We start from the raw sequence: 18,697 nt of genomic DNA, 5'->3' as shown, positions 1-18,697 counted from the left end.
ATAAAGGCTCCTGAATCCTGGCTTGTAGCAACCTTCCCCACCTCTAGCCACTTGCCCACACACCTTCTTCTCCCATGAGCTCGGCCTCTGAAAACGAAAAAGAAGAAAAAAAAGAAGATGCAGCAACGACATCACCAAAAAAAAAAAAAAAAAAAAAAAAAAAAAAGAGAAAAAGAGACAGCTTGATCTAAGGCAGGACAAGAGCCACATTCGGGACTCAGGAAACCAAGAGTCAAGAGGATCCAGGTGGACCAAGTGGGACCTCTAGGGCTACAGGAAGGAGGTAAGAAAGAAAGCCACTTACCTCTCGCCTGCTGCACGGAGGGCAATAGAAGAAGTAGTGGGGATTAGAGGGCACTGTGCGGAAGTGGAGACCACTTATCTCCAGGAACTTCTCCTGTTTGGGAGTTAGAAGGAGGCTATATTGTCAGCCACTCCTCAGAACACTACCTGCTAGCCTAGAACACACCCCCAACCCAGGAGAGAACACTGCCTCCTTGAGCAGGCAGGACTCCAACCCTCTCCTACCCTTTCCAAGCTTCCTACCTGGATGAGGTTATGAAGGGCATCATGTGCCTCTCCTCTGAGCTGGCAGACATCTGTCAGAGAGATCTCCAGGCCAGGGTCTGGATTGCCAGGAACACGGGTGCTCTGAAACTCAGGCTCGCTTAGGTCCTCTGTCTCTATGCTGAGTAGTCAGGGTGGGGTGGGGGGTGTTGAAGTGTTAAGAACCACTGAGTCCTAGAGAAGCCTGCTTCCCAACTGGGAGCAGCACATACCTGTCTGTCTGTCTCTAAGAAGGGTGCCTAGCACAAATGCATGGGCAGTAGAGAGGCAAGGAGAACCAACCAACCCATTTGGGCTTGAACCTCCAAGTTTATTAAGTCTGGACATTTATATGAAACAGGAATGGGTAAAGATGACTCCCAGTTTTCTGACCTGGACCACTGGGAGGAGGGTGATATTATTCACCATGGATGGAAAAATGCAGGTGGAGAAACAGGGTTTGGTGGGAAGAAAATTCATTTATTTGGGAGGCATAAAAGGTGGGGGAATCTAGAGCTCCAGAGAGGAAACCAGGCTGGAGTTCCCATCTGGGCATCACTCACCCCTCTGCCTCTTCTGTTTCCCCAATGCTAATAAACTGCACACACCAGACACACAGCTGTCTCCTTCTTGCCTTTCTCCCTCCCTTCAGTAGGGACCTGCCTGTGCCCCTCAGATGAGCTGGGCACTCAGCAGTGGGCAAAAATAGTTTTTGCCTCTATGAAACTCACAGATCAGTTCGGGGGATCATTACTATTGTATGAATGTCCTTCAGAACAAGCTTCTACTTTCACTGATAGCAACTGGCAACTCCCTACCCCTAACCCAGCTTAACACTCCAAACCAGAACAGGAGAGATGGAGAGAGCCAGGAGGGGGACTGCTCCCCATATTCAATAGGAGAAAGAAGTCTGGGTAGGAGGCAGGAAGCCAGCAACCAAGAACTAGTGTCTCTCTGGTGCTTGAGTGCTACCTTGCCTGGCCATTCCCTGGGGTCAAAAGATCCCAGTTCATTGGAACTTTGTCTGTGTGCCCCCTTCTACATTTCTCCAGGACAATCCTAACCTGGACTCAGAAGCCAGGACAGCTCGTTCCCGAGGCTCGGGGCCCTCCTCAATGCTGCTGCTGAAGGGCCCAGGGCTGAGAGGACCAGGGCTTGGGGGTGCATGAGGCAAACCCCGAGTGTGTCCACAGAGTGCGAGCAGAAAAGGGGTGATGTCTACTTCTTGTAGTAGCTCCTCACAGGCATCCACTGCCATCAGCAGGTCCTGGGAGGTCACACTCTGTGCTTGCTGCAAGGTCCGGAACAGCCCTGAAAGTGAAAGGGGCCATGAGGATCAAGCTCTGGAAGGGGCTCCCCAGTCCTAGCCCTTGTAATCCCTGTATCTCCTCCCTGACGCCCTCTCCTGTGGCTTCTCACTCACCACGGACGTAGCATCGCTGAGCATGCTCCTGTAGCAGGGCACAATGGTTGGCTGCCTCCTTATACCTAGGCTCCATCCAGGCTGAGGAGGGGGAGGGCTGGTCAAGGAACTGAGTCCTAGGAATGGGAGGAAAGAGAAAGCTTGACCAACTCCCCTCAGTGACACTTGACTCACCACCCACCCACATACCAGTGGAATGTCCACAGGTCCCAATGAATGTATTCACAGCCCAGCAAGTTCAACTAATTTGCTGAAGGAACCTCAGCAAGGAGTCAGCAGGACATGGCTAAGGAGCTGAGTTCCTGTTACTGACCATCGGCCTGTCTGTCCATAACCCTAAGTGTGTACCTGAGCTTTGGCTGGGCAAGGACCTAGGTCAACGTTGAGGGCACTCACCGGAAGATTACGTCTCGGGGCGCCTGAGGGGGCTGTATGCCAACCATTTGCTCCCTCAGAGCTTCCAGGGCACAGCTATAGATGAAGACAGGACACCGAGTCCGGGGCCCATCTGCACCCTCTGTCTGTGGAGCCTGACGCCCAGTGTAAGCCTGTAAGTCCCGACGGAAGGGTGGGCTCAGCTCTCCTGGATTGTGGGCACTGTCTGTGAGAAGAGGTGTCATGTGATGTTCATCCCCTCTATCGGTTCCCATTCTTGCTCCTGCTTAACTGACTTAAGAGTCAGCAGCCTTACCGCCAGCTGGGGTGACACTGAGGATGGGAACTTGGGCCTTTGTAGCCCTGACCCCAGTTCCTCCCAGATCTTTAAAGCTGGAGGCCCCGCTCCAATCCCCAAATTTAGGCTTTGTCTCCTCTTGTGAGGGTCCTTCTAGGCCATAGGCAGCCAGATGCTGGACATCTGAAGGGGAAAAAAGAGACATAAATCATAGCTGCCTGGTGGCCCAGTGAGGAAGCTTGGGGTGTGTATCTGAGGAGCTAAAGAAGAAGGTCTGTAGTTGGTACCTGAGAAGGTAGTTGGGAGGAAAGTCAAAAACACATGCTGGGGGGTCATAAGCCTTGCATAGCAGCGCCACTGAGGGGGTTGGCCCGAGATGAGAGGCTTGAGAGTTTCAGGAGGGCCTACACTCTGTAAGAGATAAAAAAAATTAGAGCAATTTATAAGAGACCACCCAACCCCTGCTCCCTTCCTCCACCTTAGAGGATATATGTTAAAAGATCCAGAGCAAAGGGAAATGACAGAATGCTGTCTTTGGCAGGAGGCATTTAGTATCCACAGTGATGTAAAGTTGGGGTATAAATGTGTAATGATGGAAGGAGATCAGTATGAAAAAGGGCTCAAGGAGATCAGTGCTGACCAGTGTAGGAAAAGCCGAGTCTCCAGTCGCCTGAGTGCTGACTGATTGATCCTTCAGGATCCCATGGCCCCCCACTGGTGGCCCCTCTGGACCTATAATGGGGGTAAACATGAGTAGAAAAGGGCGAGGCCAGAAGAGAGGCAGGGCTCTGAGGTGAAGCAAAGAGACCAAAACCTAAAGACAGAAACCACCCTGTGGGGTAGGGAGAAAAGGGTTTGGGCCAGAATCTGGTATTAGGAAAGAGGTGGGGCGCTTACATGGACTGTGGCAGGTCCGCCGTAGCACCTCACTCAAGAAGGCAGCCTGGTCAGTGGTGCTCAGAGGGATCTCCCGGTCACTCAGCTCCTGCCCCAGGCAGCTGTGCAGCAGGCACAGCACCATGTCGTTGGCGGGACAGGGCCCCTCGGCGAGAGGAACGCCCTCTGGCTCTGCCCGACACACACTCCACTCAGCATCAAGAGCCTCCTGCTGCCCAGTGCCCTGACCAGCACAGCCCCTCCTTCAGCCTCCAAGCCTCCTCGGGCCCCCATCACTCATCTGCTGGTTCACAGACTCTTTTGCTCTCTATGCTCTAATACGCCCAGGCTAATTGGCTCCCTAGGTGTGGGGTGAGTGGGTACGAAGTTCACTCACCTCTGGAAAGCAGAAAGAAGAACATTTGGAGCTGCTGGCACTGAGGCAACAGTCCCATTAGGTCAAAATGAAAAGGGATCTCATGGACACAAGTGTCTCCTCCCTGGTCCAATCCTAGGAGGGAAGTAAGGAAGATAAGAAACACAGTGAGACCAGATTTCCTGTCTATGGTTGCCTTCTTCCCACCCACTCCCCTGCTACACCCCAGGGGTGACTTCCCCACTGACCATCAGAGACCCTTGGCTCTGGGGGTAGGGGACTCCATTCCTTGCTCTGGCACAGCTGTATCAGGTATTCAAAGCTCAGCATGGAGCCTATGCAGGCAGCATCCCGAGGGTGGAGCTACAGAAGGAATAGCAAGGTCAGGAGTCAGCCTGTCCTAGCCCACAGACACTGGCCTCCGGCTCTCAAGGAAGCCCACAGAGTCACAGACATTCAGAACATGGAGATTAAGTACCACAGGCTGTGGTACTCTCAAAGGGATGACACCCAACCTGGTAAGGGGTGGGGGTACTTCTGAGGTCACTCACAGCTCTTGGGATCTCAAAATATGTCAAGTCCCGGAGGTGCTTCCAGCTCTCAGCGCCAGGTCCCACTCGCCCATATTGTGGCTCCACCCACACCTCGGTGACCAGATTGAGCTCTGAGTCTCCCTCCAGGGCCTCCACCTCCACATCATTATCATCATCTGTTGAGAAGCTAAAGGAAGAAGGGCCCTGAGCCTGGGAGAGAAGAGAGTCCAATCCATGACAACATGGCAGGATCCAGTCCACGGAGAATAGGAAGATGGCGTACACAAGAAGGACAGCCACAAGCTGCATGTGGCCTTACTGGATCTGTGCCTGCCTGAAGAAGCATCTAAAAACAGCGGCCCCTTCCCCAACTCCCTCAGGTATGGGAGACAGAATTTCAGAGGACAGTAGTGAGGAGGGGGAATGTGGAGAGAGGCAGCTCTCCAAGAGGGGCTTGGTCTCACCTGTCCTTGGTAGAGGTGGAATGCGGGGGGAAGAGGATGTACTGGACAACACATGTGTGCCTCTCTTCCACTGTAGCCTGCCCCAGGGGCTCATTCTGGGGGTAGAACAGGAGATCCTGGGCAAAGCTGGGCAGAGACCTGACCCTGCCCAGCTCTGGCCCTCATAACTTTAGTCCCCTTGACACACTGTGCTGGGACTGGCATTAGGTCTTGGCTCCTATGCCCAGAGGGTCCCTGTGAGGCAGTTTCCAGCAGTTCCAACCCAACTCAGAGGCAAATGTCCCTGGGATGATGACGAACTTTGGTGGAAGGTGGTACTTACCTGAATTGGAAGTTCCAGCACCATGTTGATGATTCCTTCCCCGCTGCAGGCAAAGTGGAACCCTTCAGAGAGTCGGACTCTGAAGCCCCATAGAGGGGGAAGGGCAGAATGACATGGGTAAGAGACACTCAGAATACATCCTCCTACCCTCCATGCCACTCATGTACCCACCTTCCAGTAGCCATCCAAGCAGACTTGTGTGCTGGTGGCCCTGCTCAGACTACAGGTCCCTTGGGTATAACAGGTCCAATTAGGACCAGAGACCAAAGTAAGTAGAGTGGAAGAAGAGGGGAAGGCAGTAGCATGTGCTGCTCTGTACTGGATATTTTGTATAACAACAGCAGCAAAGAGACTGGGGATTAGGGAGGGGCAGTGTCTAGTTTAGGCTTTCTGCCAGTATCTAAATCCAGAGTCTACACTAGCTTTCTCCCTGCCCCAAGCTGCCTAGCTCAGGTGACGTACTCGGTGAGGATGGAGAGGAGCTGGGCAATGGCACTGAGCGGCAGTGCGGGGGCCAGTCCTGATGGAACACTCCAGAGCCAACGCTGATGGTAGAGGTAGCGGGACAGTGATGCTAGGCTAGAAGAGGCTGAGCGGCCTGACACCAAAGGCAATGGCCCTGGCGGCTCCAGTGTCAGCAAGAAGGGTGCCCGGTAGTCCAGGGGTAGCTTCTCATACCTGGGAAACAGGAGCAATTCCCAGCTGACTGCTACTCATACCCAGCTAAGCCACAGCCCTCCCACATGCTCTCGGCCCCAACCCCACCCTCTGTACCAACCTGATGAGTAGCTTGTCCAGTGGCTTATGTAGGACCACAAGGCAGGGCCGGTCAGACAGGGCCTGCTGTGGTCCCAGCATGGGAGGGGACTTGGAGGGAGAGTTGCCCCCACCAATACCACCTAGCCCTTTTCGTTTCACTTTGGGTGTTGGCTCCTTGCTTTGCACCCGGTGGGGGAAACGCAGCCGCAGAATCTCTTCCTGCAAGCCTGACACAATCTGAGGGGAAAATGTGATCAGTTCCTTTCACTCCTATCTCCTCCAGATCTGGGGTCCACAGACAAGTTGTGGGAACCTTACTTAATCTGGGAGCTCCTCTCTCTACTGGCCCTGACCCTGTGGGTTTGAGAAGGGGCCAGTCTATACTCCAGGTTCCTTGGGCTGGGAGTCAGTCAGGGCCCAGCTCACCTTGTGCCGAGCCTGTGCTGGTGTGCCGATGGGAAAACCCAGGCGAAGAACCATGCATGGAGCCTTGGAGATGATACGGACCATGTAGAAGGAGGAAGGGGGCTGGTCTGGGGAACTGGGGAGAAATGGGAGTCAGTGAGCAGTTCTAGGTTAGGAGTACGTCTAGGAGGAAATAGGGATGAGGTCTGGGGTTAGAAAAAGAGACATGGCATGAGGTGGCTGGGAAGGAGTGAGGCAACATCACTTTGCTCACCTGGAGAGCAATTTCACATAGGAATAACCCTCGACTAGCACGAAGCTGCTCCAGTCCCGAAGCAGAGAGGTCAGCGAGGAGTGTGAGATCCTGCACTGGACAGTGCTGTAGCGCCCATTGCTGCCTGGGGTGTGCAAGTGCTTGGGGATTGGTCTGGGAAGAGGGGTGCACATTGAGGTCAGACCTTCCAGTCCATCTTGGGGGAAAAGAACAGACTGCTACCTCTTTCTTCTAGGCCCTGGCTGAGGATATGGGAGCTGAAGAGCAGGAAGACTAAGAAATGGTCACAGTTTTCCATGGCCAAGGTTAGTAAATGCTCATCTGCTGCTTCCCTTCCCCATCACTCTTTGACCCCTCACCCCTGCTCCTCCATCCCAACTATGGCCCAAGGAGGATACCCACGTGTCATGTTCCAAGATTAGTACGAGGCGATGCATGTGCAACCAACGCTGCCATGAATTTGCATCCATGGACAGTACTGGCTTCCAATAGGCAGCAAACTGAGCATGGGATGAGTCTGACCCACTGTGTTGAAGGGAGAGCACCTAGGGACAGGAAGGACAGCCCTATAGGAGCATTTGTGGAGAACCAGGGTACAACCTCCAAACAGCATACCGGACTAGAGGCTTCAGTGGGTCAGAGATGGCAGTGGTTTAAGGCTGAGGGAACCCAAAGCCCAGCTTGGCACAGAGGCAAAAACTGCCTCCAATACAAAGGCTAGATTAGGATGAACGGGCCCAGGGATAGACTACATAGTCTTTTAAAGCTGAATACAGGCAAAGGATGGAACTTGCCATGCTTCTATTACTGACTTTGGGGGAAAGTCACTGAGTGATGGCAGGATCTCAGATGAGGCCACTACTCACTAGTATAAGCTCTTTGGCTGGCAAGGCTAGGATGACAGCCAAGGGCCGAGTATGAAGAAAGCACAGGACAAAGGAAGCTATGGTCTTCAGAAAGTACACAGTTCACAGTAATTGGCAGTGATGGGGAATGGGTGAAGGGGGACAGAGTATGCCATGTGAAGAGGGGGCTAGGGGGCTTGCAGGCCGCTGGGATACACTACCTAGACATTCTGCAACTCTTTACCTCTGACCCCTGTGGTCTGTTGAGGAAAGCCACAACCTCTCTTTATAGAAACTTCTCTTCTCCTGGGGGCTTGGAAGGAGGGTAGAGAATTGCACTCAAGGCTAAAGCTTAAAGTTCTGATTTAGGTACCTCAGACTTAAGAAGGAAGGAAAAAGAAGGTGGTTCTGGGCTTCAGAGGCTGTATCAATCCAAGTCTGGGTGGGCAGGAAATGGGGATAACGAGCATCAGAGTCACTCACCGGGGTGGTGGAGCCAGGAGGGATGTAGAAGAGTGGCACTCCACTCTTGGTGCTGTCTGGAAGCGTGAAATGTTCTGGGACTGAAGAGAAGGACTGAAGGTGGGCTAGCATCTGGTCTGTCTGGTTAATGCTGTAGGACAAGGGCCAACCCTGAGCCACACCTGACTCTGGTGGGTATGAAGAAAGGGAGCCCCAAGGGGACAAGAGGCTCTGGACGTGAGCCTGGTGCTCAAGGTGACTCTTTCCAGCTCCCAGCTTTACACGTCTAGCCCTCCACACAACTGAGGTATCCCTGACTGAGCAGGAACCTCACTCACCTCTGCAGGGTGTTCCAGAACCGCCGGATAACGTGGGTACGATACAGGGAGCGAATGGGTTGCCTGAGCGCACAGGACACATCATGCAGAATGTCATAGCCGCCTTCCATTGTCACTTCTACCCGTGTCACTCGAGGGCCCTCAGGCTCTAGGGGCCAAGGTGCCATAGCTACATATTCGATGCGCATGTTGTGTTTCCATAGCAGCACCAGCTTCACCTCCAGCTGGGACCCTCCTTCAGGGGGAAGAGGAGGGCTAGTTAGGGGAAGCAAGAATAGGACTCCAGGCCTGGGACTGAGTCCTATACAGAACCCCCACCTACCTCATGGAACTCTAGCCTGGCCAAAGGTTCCAAGCATGGTTCCATAGATTTCAGGCCCACAGCCTGCCAACTGACTCAAACAGAATTTTGCAGTAATCTGAAACAAAGCCAAGTTGAAGATATCACACCACCCTCAGGTGACTCACCTTGGGCAAAAGGAGATAGAATTGGGCAGCTAAATGCTAAGAGAACTAAGCCCCAAAGGCAACTCAGAACCCACTTGTTTCAAATGGCAAACAGAATCTTTCACTGTGACACTTCTGTGTGCATCCTCTTTGTTCAGCAGGTCCTCCCACATGCAAAGTCTGAGAGACTTGTGGGATATAGCAGGACCTAGTGACCCTTACCTTTGGCTAGCGTGACCTCTCGGACACTGTAGCCCTCTCGAAGCCGTACAGACACAGTGCTGACCAAGTCGGCTGGCACTTCCTTCTCAGTGTGCTTCTTCCGTCGCAGAGCCAAGGCAGGGTTGCTGCTGGCGGAGACCAGGTGTTCATTAAATAGGCGGTGCTGAGAGCCTAGTGAGGATGGGGAAGGGGACAGTGGTAACTTGTCAGCTGACAGAGATACGGGGGGAGGAAGCGGGTACACTGATATCATGGGGAGAGAGCAGTGCCAGAGTAGTTAGTCCCAGTTATACTTTCATTCCCCCCCCACCCCCCGGAGACCCAAACCCTAGACAGATGCTGCATCACCTCAGCCCATCCTATACTCCCTCGTTCCCACACCCACTTCAGTCTGCCTCTCACCACAGTAATACTCAGGGTTCAGGGCTTCCCCGCTGCGCAGAAAGGAGTAGAAGAGAAATGCCCGGTGGTAGACAGTCAGACCCAGGTTGCCTGGCTCAGGCTCAGGACAAGTGGACAGGTAGGAGCCAAAAGTAGCCATTGCGATGAACTTCATCAATTCCACATTGGGTACGTGGCCAAAACTGCAGTCATAAGAGTAAACTCCTCCCACCTGGACAAAGTGAGCAATTGGAGACCTTGCTCCAAAAGAGGCACCAGAGAAGGAAGTACAACAATAGGGAAAGAAACTGGGATTGGTGGCTGCTCCCATCCCCGGGACCACAGAATGGGAAGTGGGCCAGTGTTCTCCTGGGAGAGACCACTGCTCTGCAACTTTCCTTCCCTGAGCCCTTCTGTCTGAAGCCTGTGCCATATGGTTACATCCGTCTTCCTCAACATCAAATACTAGCCTGCTCCCATTCACTAAAGATTTTGGCAACTGGGGTTCACTGGCTTCCTGTCATCATCCTTAGAGACGTGAGTGTCTCTCTAACAAAGTGCTTCTCAAACTTTAGGGTACACACAAAACACCTGGGGATTTTGTTAAACTGCAGTAGGTCTGGGGTGGGCCTAAGATTCTGTATTTCTAACAAGTGCCCTGGTGATGTCAACGCTGCTGGTCTGTGGACCATATTTTGAATAAAAAGGCTGTAGGTAAGAGATTAGCAAACTACATATAACCTGTGGGCCAAATTTAGCCCATTACCTATTTTATAAATAAAGTTTTATTGAAACACAGCCATACCCATTCATTTTCTTTCTTTTTTTTAAAATTAAGTTTACTGGGGTAACATTAGTTAATATACTTATATAATTTTCAGGTGTACATTATCATTTGACATCTGTATATTCTATTGTGTGTTTACCATCCAAAGTCCAGTTTCCTTCAGCTACCATATATTTGATTCCCTTTACTCGCTTTTCATTTTCATATTGTCCATGGCTGCTTTCATGCTACAAGAGCTGAGTAACGGTGACAACAATATGCCCCACAAAGCTTAAAGTACTTCCTAGCTGGTCCTTTTTAGAAAATGTTTGCAGACCTACTCTAGATGATTCATTCAATTGTCTGGGCTCTCCGTTCCCTCCTCTCTAGAAACTTGCTCTATTTCACTCACCTGCCTGCTGGCTACATGCTGGCACTTGACTTGACCTAGACTACAGTAGTCCCACCTTATCTGTGGCTTTGCTTTTTTGGGGTTTCAGTTATCCATGGTCAACCATGGTCTGAAAATATTAAGTGGGCTATTCCAAAAATAAAGGATCCTTAAGTTTTAAATTGCGTACCCTTCTGAGTAGTACCATCCTGCTCTATTCTGCCTGGGACATGAATCATCCCTTTGTCTAGTGTACCCGCACTGTATACTCTACCTACCTATCTGTATCTGACATCCCCCACCCGTTTATCAGATCAACTATCAACTATCATGGTACCACAGTGCTTGTGTTGAAGTAACCCTTATTTTACTTAATAATAGCCTCAAAGTGCAAAAGTAGAGATGCCGGCAATTCAGGTATGTTCAAGAGAAGCGGTAATGTGCTTCCTTTAAGTGAAAAGGTATGTATGTGTATATGTATAGGAAAAAACATAGTATCCAGTATCTACAGAGTTCAGTACTGTTTGCTGTTTCAGTTGTCCATTGTGTATCTTGGAATGTATCTACTGCTGATAAGGACTACAGTACTTCATCTCTGCATTTAGAATTGCTACATCCCACTGATTACATACAACTTTACTCTTTTTAGGTTCCTTCCATCCTCCTTCTCCTGCTGCTCTTTGACTTCATTAAGACTGCTAGGCCTTGAACTTCTGCTCTCTCCAAGTCCTATCAGCAGCCGATTCACCCTCCTCTCTCAAACCACCCTGGATTCTGTTCAGGCAACTTCAAAAGCACCAGTCTCAATTCCCTGGTCCTCTTCACTTTTTTCTGCTTCCACCCCAAAACCCCAAATCCAATCACTACCTCTATACCTGGCTCCCAAATGAGATACCTCTGGATCCCAAATGGAGAAAATCACACAGTTGTGTAGGCTGGTACCACATCCAAACATATGATACCCAACCCAGCTAGTCCTTCAATCCTTTCCTCAATACCGTGCCTTCCTCCCAACCCTAGCCTCTGTCCCTCACAGTACTCATCTTCACCTTTTACTTCAAAGAGAAATCACAGACCCTTGCTGGAATTTACCTACTACATCTTCACATCTATTCTTCTAGTTTCAAAGAAAGAAGTGACGTTCTCCTGTTCCTAAAAGAGTTCCTCAATCTGTTTCTTAAGCCAATGTCCTCACTCAGATTTTTACTCACTCAGGCTTCCTTTTCTTTCCCTTATTTTCAAATTTTGCTTCACCATGGCTCCTAAAAAACATGTTTAAGTCTCTAGCTTAAAAAACAAAACAAAACAGAAAAACACCCCTCTCCTTCCTTCCTGTACTTCCCTCTGGCTACCAGTCTCTCTAATTCCTCACTTGATATGAACAGCCAAATTCCTTGTGTCAACACTTCTCTCTACTTCCTTGTCTATCCGCTCTTCAATCCACTTTAATCATTTCCCTCACCACCTCTTCACTGAAATGGCCTGAAAAAGATCCCGGTGACCTCCTAATCACCGAATCCAAAGGGCACTTTTCATTCCTCATTTTACATAATCCTTCTGCTACATCCCATACTGTTAACTACTCCTTTTTTCCCCAAACTGTGAATTCTCTGACATCGGAATCTCCTGGTTCTTGTCTGATTATTTCCCTTCATTCTTTGCTGAATTCTCTTCTTATGAAGGACTTTTAAACAGAAGTATTCCCCAAGGTTCTTTAGGGACCCTCTTCTCTTCTCAATTACCATCTGTAGGCTGACAAATCCTAACTCTCTCTCAACTAGTACATCTCCTGAGTATCAGATCTGCATATCCAACTTCTAACTGCTATGAATAGCAGCCATTTATTAAGTAATTATGCACTACATTAAGCACTTTAAATGCATCCTCTCGCCCAATAAGGTCCTATTATAATCTCCATTTACAAATGAAGCTACTCAAGAAGTGATGTGCCAGGGTCACACAGCTAATAAGTGGAGCTAGGATTCAGGCCAGCCAGGCGTGCCTAACTCCAAGGGCGATGTTCTTAACTGCTATCCTGTCGACCCATCAAGCACATCAAGCACATCAAGCATAAACCTGAATTCATCATCCTGTCCTCACTACACCCAACTGCTTCTCTTCCTGTTTGCTCTGCCAGCTACCTGGTCATCACCAAAGTCAGAAACTTGGAGACATCCTTAACTCTTCTTCCTCCCTCACCTCTCACATCTTGCTAATCATAAGTCATGTCGACTTTTTCTCTTTATTTTCTCAATCCCATCTCCTTCTCGCTTACCCTAATTCCCCTAATTTAAGCAGTAATCATTATTCTCAGATGACCACAGCAATTAACAGCCTCCCTTCCTCCCTCCTTCCCTGCCCTTTACCCAGCATCAAGAGTGACCTTTATAAAGCATAAACCCAACTAGTGACTTACCCTGCATTTATCTACATCACCCACAGAATTATGTTGAAACACCTTAATACAGCTGAACCAGCTTTTTCTGGCTTATGCCTGCCCTCCAATTAATAAATCCAAATTGGCCACAACTCCCTGAATATACCTCCTTCCTCCTTTACCTAAGCTAGTTTGAACTGGGGTTTCTGACCCTTGCAAACAAAACAGCAATAACTAATGGGGGAGGCAGGACTGCTAGATTTCAATTCTGCATTCTTTTTACTATAACATGCTGTTTCCCACATCCTAAGGAAAAGTGGACAAAGACAGGAGTCCTTTCCTATCACTGCCATCTACCTTGTCCTAGACATGACTCCTTTCCCGATCACACACATGTAATTATGCTCTTGACTTTACCTGGGAAATTATCTCTTGCAATAAAATAACAAGCCACATCTCGTTTTGTGAGATGCCACAATTCCTCTCCTCCAACCTTGTAAGTCCTCACCTGCACAAAGGAACAAGCCACAGTGCCACTGCGAAGCTGATTCAGTAATGTCTCACAGATGGCAACATCAGGGACACTGGTCACCCCATCTGTGATCACAATGATACCTGGAGCAGGAAAATATCAGACTCAGATCCAGGGACACTGACCTGTCAAAGTCACAGGAGGCATTCAATCGATGCAGCCCCGAAAACCTCAGTGTCTGCCAACCAATGTGCTTTATAATCCTTAAACACCCTTCTTCTCTCTTTCCTTCTTCTTCCTCTTGAGTGCTGGATCCCAGTCTCCTCCTAAGTGATATCCTTGGAGCTCTACTTTTTCCCACTGGGATCTCTGATGGTTGTCAGAGCTGGCGATACTTGAGATATACACCAACACGCACTTACCTCTTACAAACGAGGAAACAGATCCTCTTCCCAAAGGCCTACTGATCCCCTGGAACCTCTATCTTTTCTGATAATGCCCCCCAACACCCTTCTTGAGTCCTATTTCCCCAATCCCACCAACATTCCTTCTACTGACCTGCACCAGAGTTTGAGGGGAGCAACTGCAGCGCCAAGATGCCCTGACGAATCATACTGACCAGCCCAAGATCAGCTGTCACCATGGAGACTCCCATTTTCCGGCCTGGAGGCTCCCCTGAGTCTGGGGAGTGGTCCTCTGCCTGGCCGAAGTTACAGAAAAGACAGAATGGGACAGATGGCATTGCCCCGGCCATAGCAGAGCCAGAATTTACAGCCTCGCATTGCCCAAGCCAGACAGACCTAATCCTATGAGAACCCCAAATCCCTGACTACAAAGCTGAGTCCTGACTGTGCTCTCTCCCCCAATGTGTGTTCAGACACTGAATCCCAGATGGGCAGGAAGTCCAGCACCAGATGAAGTATGGGATTGAACTGGAGCAGGGCTTCCCAACCTTTTGCCAACAAGGCCCCTTTTTCATATTTTTCCATCTCCATTATAAAGCTACGTCTTCAGACATATAGAACTGCCACTTGCCTGGCTACTTCTAGGATATCGAAAGGCATGAGAGAGTGTGTCCTAGTGAGCCCAATTAGCTTTATCACTGATAGTACAAAATACTGACTAGAGATCAAAGCCACCCATGATTACCTTCTCAGATCCACCTGGAGAGAAGATCTAGGACTGAAAATACACAAGCAAATGGCCTACACATTTTCTCCCAACAAGAATTTGTGTTTTGGAGAGAGTATCCAAGCCCTCTCCCAATTAGCCCTTCTATCCCTGGCTCATTCTGCCTCTGACTCTTCGCCCTGTTTTCTGCTCTATTTTCCCTCTATATTAGGTTTGTCCCTTCTCTCTCCTTTCTGTTCCTTAACAGCACCTCTACCTACTTTCTCTCCCACATACCTGATTCTGGGGGTCATACTGCTGCTGCAGCATGGTGGCCACCTTATCCTCAAAGAGACAGAGCTGCTCATATACCTGCTGCAGGAACATTTCCCGCTGGGAAGGGTCCAAAAGGCAGCCCTGGACCAGCACCTGAGAAGCACAAGGGAAAGATTAAGATGTAAAGGTCAGAGGGACACTGGAGACCCCTTTGGTCTCCCTATTTATTCTTCACAGCTCCTTCTAGGTGATCCTGACTTTCCACCCAAGCAGGATCTGAGGCTGGCTAATTCCATAGCCAGTTCCTCCCTCATCAGATCATATACTCTGTCAGTCCTTAGACCAGGTATACGATATCCTCACCTGCGCAAAGGGCCACCAAGTCATCAGTCACCTTAACCTGGGTTCACAACCTTCTTCTGCTTACAGTACTCCACTCTGGGTCTCCCCGTGTCCCCACATGGGGGCGCCACAAGATCTTCAAGCTCCTATCTTGAGCTAAGATGTTGTCTACAAGCTGCCCCACCTCAGCCAAGCAATGCCTTTTTCATTCTGACTCACTTTTACTTATTGCTTTCTAAGCACTGCACTCAGAGGCCATCTGGAACTTTTCTCTTTTTTAAGCCCCAAATCTTCTTATTCCCCCAGTGAATGCTCCTTCCTTCCCTTTACCCTCAGTGATAACTATTTCCCTCCTCTTCAGATCAATAGGAATACCACATTCATCCTAACCCTGAGGGTGTACTACTCTCTAGCCCATGGGAAACACCCTCAACGTATGTTAGATGTTTATATCTATCTGTGGTCATGTGCTTCCTTCGAGGCTCTGAAGAAGATTCCTCATCCTCCTCTTTTTCCCTAAAGCTCATCTCTCCATCTAATCTTGGAACTTTTGTCTCTCCAATATCTTCATTCTCTCTCCATGGGGTTCCTTTCCTTCTACTTCCAATGTAAGTAAGGGTCCCCATTCTAAAAATGTTATACAGGTCTGGTGGCCCCTTTGGTGATCCTGAGGATCTTTCCTCTCTTCTCTCTAACAGACTCCCACAACCTGTCTCACATACCCACTTCTCCTCAACCACTGCCTTCCTGTGCAACACCACTCCTTCACTCCCTATGCAGAACTAGGGGAAGTGGATGAGCAAAGGCAAATGAGAGGAGAGAGGGACTCTGTACTACTCTACAGGCCGGACTGTGAGAAGCAAAACAGAATCAGAGGAATACTAGGGAGTGAGGCTATAAAAAGACGAGAAAGATGTTCCTATCTGTACTGCATAGAAGAGTGAAAATTTGGTCAACCCAAGGGTTCAACAATAAGAATTTGGCTAAATACAAAATGATAAGATATGATAAAGTCAAGGAGCCATTCAAGTCATGTTTTCAAAGACATGGAAAAACACCCGGATTATACATTTAAAAAGCATGATGTAAAACTTTGTGTCTGGAATGAGCCTGTTTCTTCTCTCTTTGGATGAGGAGTGCTGATGAGGGAGGATAAACATACACTTAAAGATGAGAAGGAAATTCCGTGAACTGTTAATCGTAGTTATTTCTGGGTGATGTATTATGAGTGAGTTTTGTTTTTCTTTTTATTTTATGTATTTTCAAATCCGCTTCAATGGACATGTATTATAAATGTGATTTAACGATTTTTTTTTTTTTTTAAAGAGCAGTTAAGATACATTTTGAGGGAGCTATAGAGATGGTGAGGAAAGTGGCCCAGGGCTGACAAGGGGCCCTGGGGACTTAACTAAGTCCTCTCCTCTCCATAGCTGCTGTCCTTTTTTGGACCTCATCTCTTCTCCCATGCTGTACTAATCTTCTGTTCTCCCCAGTCCAGAATTTGTTCCCTAATCCATCTTCCTCACTGGCCACAAATAAGTGTAACCTTTCCAAAGCATAAATCTGATCTTATTATGATCCATTTAAAACCTTCAAAGTTTTCCCTATTAACTATGGCTAATTGTTTTCATAGGTAATGTCTGCATGTTTTTTTGTTTTTGTTTTTTTATGTGGCAGACACTGTTTTAAGTGTTTGACTCGTATTAATTCAATCACCACATAATATTGGTACTGTTAATTATCCCCATTTGGAAAAAAGACAGATGCACAGACATTAAATAAATTGCATCAGGGCACACAGCCAGTAAGTGGTACAGTCAAGAAGCAAATAAAATGTGATTCTAAGTTCAGCATGCTTCGCCACCACACTAAACTCCCTGAGAGAATAAAGTACAAGTTCTTAGTCATGACATTCAAGGCCTTTCATAATTCTGTCCCCCATCTTTCTCTCCAGTCTCCTCTTTATCACCACACCCCACCCTGGCCACATTTAAACTTTACTGTGTCAAAATGAATTACATGTAGTTCCCTAGAAAACTTGTGACTGAGAGCACAGTTTTACAGCTCTGTGTCTTTGGTTTTGCTGGCCCCTTTGCCTGGAAAGTCCATTTCTCCATCTTTGAATGTTTAACCTCAATTCTTCCTTCAAGACACAGTTCAAATGCCTCTCTATTGAAAAGTTTTCCCTGTCTCTGCCCCAGGTTTGGCTAGATGCTCCCTCTCAGTGCTCTCACAGCACCTGAGTCATAAGTTATCAGTGCCCTTATCACATTCAACTGAAATTACCTCCTTCAATATCAGTCTCCCCCACTAAGGTCTCAACTCCTCCCATCTGAATAGGGACTGTGTCTGATTCATCTCTGTCTCCAGGACCTAGCCCAGGCCTGGCATAGATCAGGCTTCATTAATTGTTTGCCAAATCAAACCAAGTGCTAATTGACTACCTAATACCCATGCTTTCCTTGCCTTGGCTACCAGCACCTGCAAAGCCTGGCTTCTGTCTGAGGATTGAGCCCACAACCAGCAGTCCTAACAGCTGCACTATGAGTGAAGAGGAAATCTGAGGAATTTACATCAAAAAGTTAATCAGCTTTTTGTTCTGCTTCTGTAAATACGCTTGCTGTATGCAGGAGCTCATGCAGGAGCTCATGCAAGAACTCACCTGCACTTTGCTCAACTTGTACATGTAACTGTGCCCATAGCAACCCTGCCACTTGTAGCACCATGTATCTTGGCAGATCCCCGCTTCCTGTAACAATTTGTAACCAGTAGTAACCCACAACTCCTGCCCTTCCACCAATGTTATTACTTGCAACCACAGCAACTCTCTTTGCTTTCTAATGGGCTGAGCTTGAATCTACCAATCAGCTCATGTAAATGGCCTGTATATAAGAAATGTTGCAACTTTGCTCTTGGCCCAGACTCTTCAGAGCACTAGCTCCTCTGGGACCGTGCGTAATAAATTTGAGTTCTCCTTTTCTCCGAGTTATTGTGCATAATAAGTTTGAGTTCTCCTTTTCTCCGAGTTACTGCTTGGTTTTTTGCTGATCTGACTTTGGAGCTTTTCCGCAACAAGAGAGCACTTTAATCCAGGGTAGAGGGCTGGGGTCCAGGTATGCATCAATTGCCTTCTTGTACATTTCAGACCCTCAGATGCTTTTACTTGCATCTCTGTCTCTCGAAGACAGTTTCACAGCTAAGGTGACAATGTAGCCATCAGAGACAGTTTCAAGGTAAGCCCCTACCAATGAGTTGAGGGTGATCAAGAGCAGACGAGGGGAAACTGGCTATGCTTATCTAAGCCAAAAACAGATATTCCAGTAACAGACTTGGCCATTCTCCAAAAGGAGTGTCTTGTGATCGCCTGCTTGGGTGTTGGATAAGCGCTGTAATTATCTGTATGGTCAGCATTATACCCGACACTTTACAGGGCCCTCAGAGAAAATGACCCGCCTCTGTCCCTGGAAGAAATTACGTTTCTGGGTATTTGTTATATTTCAAAAATCATAAAACTACTCCTAAAGACCACCCCTGGGGGTAATGCCATGAGTCAGGACACCAGTAAACCTTCTGATGGAACTAAAGGAAGAGAGGGGAAACAGAAAACAGACATCCAG

The 18,697-nt window shown here is 48.6% G+C and overlaps 1 protein-coding gene across 7 annotated transcripts in view; it reads right to left on the bottom strand.

The window, feature by feature from the left end:
• Positions 1 to 18,697, bottom strand: part of SZT2 (SZT2, KICSTOR complex subunit) — a 50,634-nt gene that overhangs the window by 22,075 nt on the left and 9,862 nt on the right. For 6 of the 7 annotated variants that reach the window (XR_002782150.1, XM_023534983.1, XM_023534985.1 and 3 more), the window contains exons 5-30: positions 14,760 to 14,891; positions 13,911 to 14,052; positions 13,389 to 13,495; positions 9,368 to 9,578; positions 8,966 to 9,136; positions 8,297 to 8,531; positions 7,980 to 8,109; positions 7,054 to 7,196; positions 6,652 to 6,804; positions 6,399 to 6,513; positions 5,992 to 6,209; positions 5,676 to 5,891; positions 5,214 to 5,292; positions 4,892 to 4,986; positions 4,446 to 4,614; positions 4,143 to 4,257; positions 3,916 to 4,029; positions 3,540 to 3,710; positions 3,283 to 3,374; positions 2,930 to 3,053; positions 2,661 to 2,825; positions 2,366 to 2,570; positions 1,970 to 2,085; positions 1,611 to 1,857; positions 547 to 688; positions 305 to 397 (exon numbers count right to left, since the gene is read on the bottom strand). Coding sequence is in view for 6 of the 7 variants with exons in the window: in XM_023534983.1 (XP_023390751.1) it covers positions 305 to 397; positions 547 to 688; positions 1,611 to 1,857; positions 1,970 to 2,085; positions 2,366 to 2,570; positions 2,661 to 2,825; positions 2,930 to 3,053; positions 3,283 to 3,374; positions 3,540 to 3,710; positions 3,916 to 4,029; positions 4,143 to 4,257; positions 4,446 to 4,614; positions 4,892 to 4,986; positions 5,214 to 5,292; positions 5,676 to 5,891; positions 5,992 to 6,209; positions 6,399 to 6,513; positions 6,652 to 6,804; positions 7,054 to 7,196; positions 7,980 to 8,109; positions 8,297 to 8,531; positions 8,966 to 9,136; positions 9,368 to 9,578; positions 13,389 to 13,495; positions 13,911 to 14,052; positions 14,760 to 14,891 (3,900 nt within the window). In the remaining variant the exon portion in view is untranslated. Of the gene's footprint in view, positions 1 to 304; positions 398 to 546; positions 689 to 1,610; positions 1,858 to 1,969; positions 2,086 to 2,365; positions 2,571 to 2,660; positions 2,826 to 2,929; positions 3,054 to 3,282; positions 3,375 to 3,539; positions 3,711 to 3,915; positions 4,030 to 4,142; positions 4,258 to 4,445; positions 4,615 to 4,891; positions 4,987 to 5,213; positions 5,293 to 5,675; positions 5,892 to 5,991; positions 6,210 to 6,398; positions 6,514 to 6,651; positions 6,805 to 7,053; positions 7,197 to 7,979; positions 8,110 to 8,296; positions 8,532 to 8,618; positions 8,709 to 8,965; positions 9,137 to 9,367; positions 9,579 to 13,388; positions 13,496 to 13,910; positions 14,053 to 14,759; positions 14,892 to 18,697 lie in introns of those variants that run through there. The other variant, XM_023534986.1, reaches the window with a different exon arrangement.

Source organism: Pteropus vampyrus, unplaced genomic scaffold, assembly GCF_000151845.1.
Source record: "Pteropus vampyrus isolate Shadow unplaced genomic scaffold, Pvam_2.0 Scaffold135, whole genome shotgun sequence".
In the NCBI taxonomy this organism is placed as follows: domain Eukaryota; kingdom Metazoa; phylum Chordata; class Mammalia; order Chiroptera; family Pteropodidae; genus Pteropus; species Pteropus vampyrus.
This window is presented reverse-complemented; position numbering and strand designations above follow the sequence as displayed.